This window comes from Oncorhynchus masou, chromosome 33 (genome assembly GCF_036934945.1).
Source record: "Oncorhynchus masou masou isolate Uvic2021 chromosome 33, UVic_Omas_1.1, whole genome shotgun sequence".
Taxonomy (NCBI): domain Eukaryota; kingdom Metazoa; phylum Chordata; class Actinopteri; order Salmoniformes; family Salmonidae; genus Oncorhynchus; species Oncorhynchus masou.
In genome coordinates this window covers 38,128,108-38,139,849 of record NC_088244.1, presented here as the reverse complement: position 1 = coordinate 38,139,849, position 11,742 = coordinate 38,128,108, and the positions used below count along the sequence as shown (strand labels likewise).

Sequence of the window (11,742 nt, the reverse complement as noted above, 5' to 3'; positions counted from 1 at the left end):
CTCACATCTCCTCTCCATACTGGTTCTCATGGAGACCCCGTTGAGAGGACCTTGCCTCTTTATAAAGACAAGATACAACTCATGCAACTGCCTTTGAAATAATCCACAGGATTTCTTGCGATAGTCTCTCCTTCACTTGCACTTCAAAGAAGCGTTCTGCTCTGTGGCTGTATGCGACTGCTGGTGACTGAAAATAGGACCCACATGAACTGGAATTAGTTTGGCCATTCATTCGGAGTCAGGCCATTTTAAGCGTTGTAACCAAGCGGACTGAGGACCGGACCCTTGCCTTGCATGACACAGGATTACTTTGTTTCTGGATAGGACTGTTTCTGGTTTCAGGGTCAATCTAAGACCTGGGTGCTTGCTTCGCTTCTCTCCATCGACACCGCGCACCTTCCCTGGTCAACTCGTTCATCGCTGCCTTTCCGCGCAGCTCGTGTTGCAGGTGCGGAGACACAGAGCGCTTGGACAGATGGCTGCGCTGACGATACAACGGAATGACAACTTTCTACACACCTTTTTACAGGTTTGTAATCGTTTTGATTCGAATCAATATAGGCACTTCTATACAGTTTATTGCGTCTGCATAAATGTGCGGCAATAATCTGTTCAGGTTAATAAATCTGCAGAGTTCTAAAATGTGATGTTCAGTAGGCTGTATTCTCTGTCCCGTTTATAGCTAAGTAAACGTTTTATTATTTTAAAACCTGACAGAATGAAAGAGAGTTAGGAAGTTTTAATTTCCACAGATACCGTATCATGATATGGTTGTAGTCAATAAATATTTGTGAATATTGTAGTTGACATTTGTATATGTAAAACTTCTGATATTCAAGAACATATAAAAGTACCTTGTGAGAAATTACTGTTATTTACACACTATACATTTTTTAAATACACAATAATCACTTGAATTGCTATGATTCCTGAAGTTTCACCAGACTTATTGTAAAAGAATCCTGTGACAACATGTGATGTAAAAAAAGTACTTTATGAAAAAATGTGATAGATTGATTAGCCTGGGTCATTAGTGTGAGTTAGTGAATTATGTTCTTTATCCATCTTCCACCAGGACCGGACCCCCAGCTCGTCCCCAGAGGGAGCCCCCAACGCCCTGTCCTTCCTGGCCACCACCTGTAGCCAGGCCTGGCAAGTGGGTGGCACGGTGGGCTCTGAGAGCTCCCAGTTCCCCTATGAGGGGGCGGTGGGGGTGAGCTCAGCCTCCGGGATGTTCCAGCTCTGGAGCAACGAGGTGGCGGTGGCCCCTAGTTCTAGTCTCAGCGCCTCCAGTCTCACTGCAGCCGCACATCAGATGACATTCGCGGTGCCCAAGGTCCAGTTCCCTGTTGGCCCTGGACAGAGTCTGCCTTCTGGCCTGGGTCCTCACCCCCACGCACTCTACCATCACCACCACCATCACCACCACCACCACGAGCTGCCCCTGACTCCGCCGGCCGAGCCTCCCTCCGCCTACTCTTTCGAGCTCTCCCCCGTCAAAGTCCTCTCATCCCAGAGCCAGGGTCCCAATGGGCCGCAGTACTACCCCCAGCATAATGGCGTCTCTGTGGGACAAAACTTCCCCGGCTTCTTTCAGAACTCTGTATCCTCCGCCAGGCACCATCTATCCGGCGGACAACACCATGTAGGGGAGGAGGGCCAGCAGGGCTGGTGGAGCCTCCCCCAGACCACTGGCCACGGAAGCCCCACCAACCACCACCCCTTTTCCCTGGGCCGGCAGCTGGTCCTGGGCCACCAGCCCCAAATCGCAGCCCTCCTACAGGGCACCTCCAAGGGCCTGTTATCCTCCACACGCCGCTGCCGTCGCTGCAAGTGCCCCAACTGCCAGGCCAACGGCGGTGGACTCGAGTTTGGCAAGAAACGACTGCACATCTGTCACATCCCAGAGTGCGGCAAGGTGTACAAGAAGACGTCTCACCTGAAGGCCCACCTGCGCTGGCATGCCGGGGAGAGGCCGTTCATCTGCAACTGGCTGTTCTGCGGGAAGAGCTTCACGCGCTCCGACGAGCTACAGCGCCACCTCAGAACACACACCGGGGAGAAGAGGTTCGGATGCCAGCAGTGCGGGAAGAGGTTCATGAGGAGCGACCACCTCTCCAAACACGTCAAGACTCACCAGAGTAGGAAGAGCCGGTCCGGTGGGAACACGTCGGACTCTCTGTTGGCCAATATCAAGAGAGAGTAGAACGGACTAGAGGGGGGGGGATTCAATACACTCTATATAGAGCCAAGAGACAGCAATATGTGATGATACTGTAACTGCCACAGACAGTCTGAGGGAGAGTGGTGTGGACCACAAGGACAACCTATAGGCTATTAACCTCTGTAGTCGTGACCATTTTCAGCCCGTCAACAAAACGCTTTTGAGAGGTATTTCACAACAAGGGAAGCAAATCGAGTGGCGAGGTTCAGGATTGTGATATGGACACAGAGCGTTCACTGGGCATTTCTAGGTGTCGCACAAAAAAAGGATCTCCCATCGCAAGGGGGTAGCCACTCTTTACCTTTGATGGTGACATTATAACCTGGTTCCCACATTAATCAGCTGTCAATGTCCACGGTCAAATCAAATCAAAGTTTTGGTTGGTCACGTGCACACGGTACAGTGAAATGCTTGCTTGCTAACTCAACAATGCAGTACCATAATATCAATCAAGAATCAAATGCCAACTACAAAAGTCCAAAAATAACAAGTAGTAATAAAAAGTCAAAAAATAACATAAAAACTAGTGTTAAAGGTAGGTACATAATAGAATATACAGTATGATTGATTTTTTTTGAAATGTAGTAAAGTGGATAGCAGCTTGAATAGATAGTCATAATAAATAAGAATTCCGAGGTCTTCCTTTTATTTTTGATTTAATTTGTCATATTGAAATATAAATCATTCAGCAAATTTATGTAACATGCAAGTGATCCACTTTCTGCATGTTTCATCTTTTAGAATCTGGAATTCAGAAACATTTTTGATAATGGAATGTGAATTACATGAGGAAGAAAATGTATCTGAATTAAGTATACCACATATTGGTTGATTTTAAGAAATTTGCTGTTTGGCCAAATGTATATATTGATCTGACGGTTGATTGTGGGATCAGTGTTATAATGTTTTATTCGTGGATATATAAACCCCTATCTCAGTTTCATCTGTTGCTGAAATTGATTCTTGTTATTTAATCAGAATGTGAATTGCCATTCCTATGTGTACAAACCACAATTTGTTGGAAGACTTTGTAAATAATGTATCACTTTCACAGACAACTTAATTGAAGTTAAGACTGCATGTACACTTTAATAAACGGGAATTCCTTGCTAAAGCAAATATATATTCTCAATGTTACATGTTATTTTCTCATATTTTCTCAGAGTGATAGTGTGCGACTCAAATGTGTTTTATGCCTTCTTCCACCTAATACAGTGAATGGCATTCTAGTCAACCAAAATATCTAACGTTTCATTCAAATGTAATTACATTGTATTCACTCAGAATACAACTGGTGGGTCATTGTATCATTGAAGTGTGAAGTAAACACCTCTTAAAAAATGGGGAGTGGAGGGGGATGTTCAAAGATTTCACACCTCAAAGTAAACACGGAGAGACCACCATTGACTGGGGGTTGCTGTTTGTGGGAGACAGGGCAGTTTGGGGTGGGCCTTCTGCAATCAAGTTCACAGTCATGTGGCTTTAATGGCTGTTTTCTTTCTCGGAATGGAGGAGATTGAGACAACAGATGCAATGGCCCTCCACTCGAAGGGACTCCCCCGTGAATAGGACCCCTGTTGCTCAGACCCCTCCCCCCCCCCCCCCAGTGGTGACAGGAAAGCCCTTTGATTTTGAAAGTTAATACCTCTCTCACTCCTCTCTTTTCCAGCCCCCAACCCCCCCAGTTCCTATATATCACAGTTGTGTTACGTTCAGCCCTGCTTTACTGCCTAGGGTGACCTTTTATTCTGAGGGGAACTGACCAACAAACAATCCCTCTTGGTGATAGGAACTCCCTTTGATTTAGCCCCGTGAAAGTTAATACTCTTCCCCCCCCCCATGCATATATCCCAGGCATCTTACAATCAAGACCTGCTCTACTCTTACAGCTCAGGACCAGGGCGAGTGTTTATTCTGAAGAACAGATTTCTGGTGTCCCTTCTTTTCCAGGCGTTATCTCTTTTGTGCATTTCCACACAGAGTTTTACCCAAAAGGCTCTACATGGGCCGGCACCCGTGTCTCATTTGACCATGGCTCCGGAGGACCTGCTTTGAATGGGGGCCAAAGCCAGGCCTACTGCGACTTTTCAGCTGTCATTTACATTACAATGGCTAACAGGGAACTTTAACACCTTCTCACAAAGCAACTGTTTTGATCATGCAAAAGGTTGTTGATTATGCTTTTCACAGGTCCTCACGGTCAGCCCGAGATATGGAAACACAATTTCCCTAGAATAACATAAGGATGTGTAAACTAGTGTAACACTGGTGTTACAGTCGAAAAGCAGCATTTGTCTTCAGGGGCTGTTTGAAGGGTACTTTCTTTAGTTTAGGCTGGGGTATGTGGCACTAGAATTAAAAAGGTGGGACCTTCCTCCTTGCTATTTCTGTATATATGAGCAGGGTTAGGTCCCTTTCCCTTTTAGGGTTCATTTTCAGATTAGAATATATATACCCCGTTGTCCTGGCTAAAATCCTAATCTGGTTCTCATACAGTTGAAGTTGGAGGTTTACATACACTTAGGATGGAGTCGTTTAAAACTCATTTTTCCACCACTCCACAAATGTCTTGTTAACAAACTATAGTTTTGGCAAGTCGGTTAGGACATCTACGTTGTGCATGACACAAGTAATGTTTCCAACAATTGTAGACAGACAGATTATTTCACTTATTATTTCACTGTATCAGAATTCCAGTGGGTCAGAAGTTTACATACACTAAGTTGACTGTGCCTTTAAACATCTTGGAAAATTTCAAAAAATGTTGTCATGGCTTTAGAAGCATGGATAGGCTAATTTACATAATTTTAGTCAATTGGAGGTGTACCTGTGGATGTATTTCAAGGCCTACCTTCAAACTCAGTGCCTCTTTGCTTGACATCATGGGAAAATCAAAAGAAATCAGCCAAGACCTCAGAAAAACAATTGTAGACCTCCACAAGTCTGGTTCATCCTTAGGAGCAATTTCCAAACCCCTGAAGGTACCTTGTTCATCTGTACAAACAATAGTACGCAAGTATAAACACCATGGGACCACGCAGCCGTCATACCGCTCAGGAAGGAGACGCCTTCTGTCTCATAGAGATCAACTTATTGTAGGAAGCTTGTGGAAGGCACCCCGAAACATTTGACCCAAGTTAAACAATTTAAAGGTAATGCTACCAAATACTATTTGCGTCTATGTAAACTTCTGACCCACTGGCAATGTGGTGAAAGAAATAAAAGCTGAAATAAATCATTCTCTAAAGTATTATTCTGACATTTCACATTCTGAAAATAAATAAGTGATCCTAACTGACCTAAAACAGGGCATTTTTACTAGGATTAAATGTCAGGAATTGTGTAAATTCTGAGTTTATATGTATTTGGCTAAAGTGTATGTAAACTTTCGACTTCAACTGTACTATCATGGCCACCTAATCATCCCCAGCTTCCAGTTGGCTCATTCATCCCTCCTCCTCTCCCCTGTAAATATTCCTCAGGTCGTTGCTGTAAATGAGAATATGTTTTCAGTCAATTTACCTGGTAAAATAAGGGTAAAATAATATAAATCTGAATTGGTTATTATTCCCATGTATTAATACTCGTGATATATTTTGATATATATTCAGATTATCTCAATGTTAGAGGGATATACTTTCAGAAATGACATAAAATAGACAATTCTTAATTCAAATACTTTTTATTTGATATAATACAACCGATTCTATTCAGTCAAACATGGCATCATTATAGCCCTTATCCTGCTCTTTTTCTTGAGTTATCTTCATTTCTATAGGGGTATTCCTTCATATTTAAGTAACATGCACAAAATGCCAGAGCAATAATCGTCACTATGACATCCACTTTACAAACAGCACCCCTTAGTCCACGAGCACTGGGGAGTTGAGATGGAGTTTTCGGGACCAAACTTTTTATGTTCTGAATTTAAACAGTCACTGTAATTGAGATATTTGAAACAGATTTAGCTCGAGGGGGCATTGTAACTTGAAGATATTGATCGTTGATGCAGCTGTCTAATCTCCAATGACTGCCATCTGTATTTGAAAGCCTTACACTGACCTCTACTGGTAACAGAGAAGAATTGAAGTAAACAAATCACAACTACATGAATTTGATTTTTGATGTGTAAAAAAAACAACAAAAAAAACAGTTGGCAATATATTAGAGTAGCAGTATGAACTGAAGTACATGAAGTACTAAAATCACCCGCCTTTGGCAAAAGTCTCACTTTGATGAGCACAGAGCATGCAGATGAAGCACTTGATATCCACAGTGTCAACTGATACAACAACCCAAGTAGTTAACTGTCTCTAAACTGCTGTCCTTTATCTAAGAACCAGAGATTTAAGCCTGAGCCAGGTGTATGGCGTGTACTAACGTGCTGGAGTAGCGAGAGCCAGCAGAGATCATTGGATACAGCAGAAGGCTGTGGCACATCGCCATTGGACTTCGTTGACAGACTGTGTGACACCATACCACATTTCAATACCACCCCTTCATGTCTCCTGTCGTCAAGAAAACTTATGTTTAAAATACCAGCCGGTCTCCATCCCCTAGCGTTCTCGTCAGGCTGGCTATGGCATGGCCACCACTCCCGCCACATCTCAATTAGTTTTTCCTCGATTCCTTGTGTCCTCTCCACCCATCCTCTCCCCGTCTCTTCTCTCCCAACGTAATCATGTCCTCACTTCCCTCTGACTTTTAGAGAAAGAGACAGAGAAAGGGTGGGAGCAGTGAAGGAATCAAAGAAAAGACCATTAAGTCTGAAGTGACAGTAGAGTGACGTCATGCCTGTAGAGTGTCTCCAGGGGGCTCCCTCACCCCTTTTTAGTCTGGATTCTCCAGATCAAACAAGAGACCACTTCGGCTCAAACAGAATAAGATAACATGGGAGAGTTCTCTCGTTCTAATCCACAGGAAACACTCTCTGCGATAAGAACCATTCTGTTCCATGAGAGATGAATCCAATGTTCCACATATATACAGATCAAAAGCATTTGCTGTTATCCCGTCCTCTCTCCTCAGTGTCTACAGAGAGTAACGCACTGTATACACTCAGTGGAGGAATGACTTCATGTTTTAAACAGCCTGAGAATAGAAGTAGTTGTCGGAAGAATCCAGCAGTGTGAGAGAAAAGTAGAAAGAAAGTCGAATGAAAAGTAGAGCTCCTCAGATCCATGTTTGTTTACAAGAAGAGAAGCCGACAATCTTGTACACACACACACACAGACACATTTCACCCACACATGCACACACAGACACATGTTGCGCACATACGCACACACACATGGCTGCAGCGTGCACACTCACACACAGACACTTCTCCAGTGACCTCCCCAATTAGGAATGGACATTTTTTTTCTTCCGTTGAACAAATCCCACAGCCCTCTGACAGACAGCACAACATACACTGTATAGAAATTCTCCAAAATGGAAAAGGAAACAAGCAAAGTCCTCATAATAAAACAAGCAAAGTCCTCATAATAAAACAAGCAAAGTCCTCATAATAAAACAAGCAAAGTCCTCATAATACCTAATGTCCATTGAGTGTCCTTCGTAACCTCAGCCATTGCAACATCTAGCTGGGTGCCACCCATTAGTGGTGCCACGCAGAGGCACGTCTTCAACCTCAAATCACATCGCTCAGAAAAATCAGATGAACGGCGTATACTGTATATTCCGTTAGAACCATGGTTTATGTCTCTCAGATTGTCGGTGAACCACCGGGTAACAGTCTGGAAAAGCAGTAGCAACAGTCCAGAAGAGCAGTCTCCATCCAGTCCTTGCTCCTTACAGAAGCACCCCATCCACCTTCAAAAGGACCCTTAAGTTAACAATAGCATCAACATATGGTAAGCCTAGAGGAGGCCCTCCTCCTTTCTCTCTGTAGCTGTGGTGGTCCGTGAACCTCCTTCCTCCTAGGGGTCAGGGTTCATAGGTCATCTTCATTGAGCTGAGCCAGGTTGCTGGAGCGCTTGCCGGCCAATGGACCAGAGACAGATCCAGGAGGAGGTACAGCCTCACCAGGCAGGCCCCTGGTACTGCAGCCCTCTCCTGCGCTCTGCTGGGGGGAGAGGAGGAGACACAGATTCAGATATGTTTACAACTTCATTGGTGGATTTCATGAAATGTAGCTTAAATATCCGTTTTTCCCGAAGAGATGCATATGCCTCACTTTAGCCATTGTGTATAACTCTGGGGAGAAATCTTAGATGTCAGTAGATATCTTTTTCTTATGGGGATATTTAGGGCAAAACGTTAACGAATAAAGATGTTTTGCAAATGAGCTACGACGCTGAACAAAAAGGTCCTTGTGACATGGGGCCTTGCATTGTCGGTGAGGACGGCGGAGCAATGGCACGTCCACGAGCCTCAGGATCTCATTCAAATTGCCATCGATAAAAATGCAGTTGTGTCCGTTGTCCGTAGCTTAAGCCGGCGCACACCATAACCCCACCGCCACCATGGGGCACTGTTTACAACGTTAACATCAGCAAACCGCTCGCCCACACGACGACATACCCGCTGTCTGCCATCTACCGGTACAGTTGAAGCCGGGATTCACCTGTGAAGAGCAGACTTCTCCAGCGTGTCTGTGGCCATTGAAGGTGAGCATTTGCACACTGAAGTTGGTTACGACGCCAAACTGCAGTCAGGTCAAGACCCTGGTGAGGATGACGAGAAGGCAGATGCGCTTCCCTGAGAAGGTTTCTGACAGTTTGGTGAGAAATTATTTTTGTGCAAACCCACAGTTTTATTCGCTGTCTGGGTGGCTGGTCTCAGACAATCCCGCAGGTGAAGAAGCTGGATGTGGAGGTCCTGGGTTGGCGTGGTTACACGTGGTCTGCGGTTGTGAGGTACTAACAAATTCTCTAAAACAACGTTGGAGGTGGCTTATGGTAGAGAAATTAACATGAAATGATCTGGCAACAGCTCTGGTGGACATTCCTGCAGTCAGCATGCCAATTGCACACTCCCTCAACTTGAGACAGCTGTGGCATTGTGTTGTGTGACAAAACTGCACATTTGGCCTTTTATTGTCCCCAGCAATAAGGTACACCTGTCATGATCATGCTGTTTAATCAGCTTCTTGATATGCCACACCTGTCAGGTGGATGGATTATCTTGACAAAGGAGAAATGCTCACTAAAAGGGATGTAACAAACTTGTGCACAAAAGTTAAGAGAAATTAGCTTTTTGTGCATCTGGGATCTTTTATTTCAGCTCATGAAACATGGGACCAACATTTTACATGTTGCGTTTATATTCTTGATCAATATATGTCAGCCATAATGTGGTTTGTTTTTCTGTTTACAATATATCCGTCACAACAACACAATGTGCAAATTCCACCATGAGAGGGAGAGGGAGAGAAAGAACAATTAGGCCATTGATCGGCATCTCTGACTTCCGTGTCTGGGTCAGGCTATTTCCTGTTTATGTACCCATAGGCCCCATCCAGCCCGAGTGAATACATAGAACAACTGCCTATAGTCAGAACAAATAGGTATGTCGGCTCCACTCGCTAAGTGCAAGCAGAGATGGTCTATACTTGATACAAGTGCATAGTAATAACAGAGGGTTGTGTAGTTAATGGGTAGGTCCAAGGTTAAGACACTCAACAGCGGCCAACAACAGGAGACGATTTCTGGTTCTACATCTTGTTTCAGACAAAACTCCTCTGCAATATTCCAAATATTTTTTTTTCATTCTGAAAAATAATTCTCTCTATTGTTTCTGGCCAACAGAGGAAGTAGTAGCCCGACTATCATTTTGACGCAAATACCTTCTTTACGGTCCCGCTCTATTGTACAAATGTTTGCCATTTACTAAAGCCTTTCATATTTTAATGAACATAAATGACCATATAAGAACGATCATTATTCCGCCATTACAATCAACCGTTTTATTTCTTATTTAATCCACCAGCAGATTCCCCTGGTTTGTTTTCCTATTCATATTGTTGACGTCGGTGACGTCGGTGATAAATCATGCCCACAATAAACCTAAAGAGCAGATTGAGATGTACATCATGTAAATCATGTAATTACAGCATGCATGCGTAAAAACGTTTTGTGTCCTTGCGTGTGTTTATTTCTGTGCTGCGTGTTGTGTGCGTGCGCATGCTTGAGTGCATGTGCACGTTGTGTGTGTCTGTGTGTCTGTGCGTGTACGTGTGTATACCTGTGTGCTACGCAGCCCGCTCGACCCCGCTTGGCACTGCAGGGAGGTCTGGGTCTGAGAGTAGTGAGACAGACCAGACGGGTCAGGGAAAGCCAGCTGGACGTGAGATGGCGAGACTGTTGTCTGCGAGTTCCTACTGACCAGAGGGGACTGCAAACGCACACACACACACACACACACACACACACACACACACACACACACACACACACACACACACACACAACTAAACATTAGATACTGAGAGCTGATAGCCAACAGATGATTGTTTTTTCTTTATTGTTGCATGAAAAAAGTTTCTCATGAGATCTCAGATTATTCCAGATTAGGATTTAATTGAAGGATTCCTCATCCAGACATGTAGTCTGTAGAGGATATGTGGTCTAACTAAGCCTAAGGGGGGGGGGGGGGGTGGTGTACACTCGGTCAGGCCTGGCTGCAGCACATTCCAGTCCGGCAAGCTAAACGGGGATGGCAGCGTCTCGTTGTTTGTGGTCAAACAGAAGCACAGTGTTTGGCCCCTGACTGCTGTAGGTCACTGAGGTGTATGTGTGTGTGATGGGCCCTTTACCTCTGGCAGTATGTGTATGTGTGTGTGTGTGTGTGTGTGTGTGTGTGTGTGTGTGTGTGTGTGTGTGTGTGTGTGTGTGTGTGTGTGTGTGTGTGTGTGTGTGTTGTCTATGTGTATATACAGTGTGACCTTACCTCCCGGGGAGTGAGTGTCTCAGCGGGGCCCTGGAGGCCCGTTCCCTGACCCCCCTGGCTGGGCAGGTAGAGGGTGGGGAGGGAGGTGTTGTAGGACCGGAGCCAGGGCAGGCGCTGGCGGTCGATGGAGGCCGAGGAGTGGGGGCGCAGGGGACTGCTGGCCGAAGACAGGGGGGCTCTCATGCTCCGGCCCAGGCTGTTAGACTTGTTGGTTCCCTCTCTGCGCTGGTACTCGATGGGAGACTGGAGGGCTGGGTGAATTCAAGGTACAAGACAGAGAGAGAGGATTTAGACCAGGCAACATTTCATTTTGGGACACAATGTTTGTCAAAATATTAGCGTTGGTCTTTGTAGTATTATTGTTTGTGTAAGTCGACTTGGTACTGAACTGCTTTTGGACAACGTTACTGCTCAGTGTTCACATTGCATCAGGCCAAACGTAAAACGTGTGACCAGTAAAGATTCCTGGATGCTGTGTTTTGCCCCCTGTATGTCTCCAATTGTACCGTTGAGGAAGTTGAAAGGGAAAGGGGGAGACCTAGTCAGTTGTGCAACTGAATGCATTCAACTGAAATGTGTCTTCCGCATTTAACCCAACCCCTCTGAATCAGAGAGGTGCGGGGGGC

General features: G+C 44.9%; 2 protein-coding genes across 5 annotated transcripts in view; one reads left to right on the top strand and one right to left on the bottom strand.

The window, feature by feature from the left end:
* The first annotated feature begins 475 nt into the window (after positions 1 to 475).
* On the top strand, positions 476 to 3,424 carry sp5l (Sp5 transcription factor-like). Its single transcript, XM_064957605.1, has 2 exons — positions 476 to 529; positions 1,076 to 3,424. The coding sequence occupies exons 1-2, from the start codon at positions 476 to 478 to the stop codon at positions 2,204 to 2,206; spliced, it is 1,185 nt and encodes a 394-aa protein (XP_064813677.1). The 3' UTR covers positions 2,207 to 3,424.
* A 2,463-nt stretch (positions 3,425 to 5,887) lies between these two features.
* LOC135528488 (rho guanine nucleotide exchange factor 25-like) overlaps positions 5,888 to 11,742 on the bottom strand; it is a 133,507-nt gene continuing 127,652 nt past the window's right edge. For 3 of the 4 annotated variants that reach the window (XM_064957601.1, XM_064957603.1, XM_064957604.1), the window contains 3 exons: positions 11,117 to 11,367; positions 10,412 to 10,561; positions 5,888 to 8,291 (listed from right to left, as the gene is read on the bottom strand). In XM_064957601.1, coding sequence (XP_064813673.1) covers positions 8,160 to 8,291; positions 10,412 to 10,561; positions 11,117 to 11,367 — 533 coding nt within the window. In that variant the 3' untranslated portion in view covers positions 5,888 to 8,159. The remainder of the gene's footprint in view (positions 8,292 to 10,411; positions 10,562 to 11,116; positions 11,368 to 11,742) is intronic. The other variant, XM_064957602.1, reaches the window with a different exon arrangement.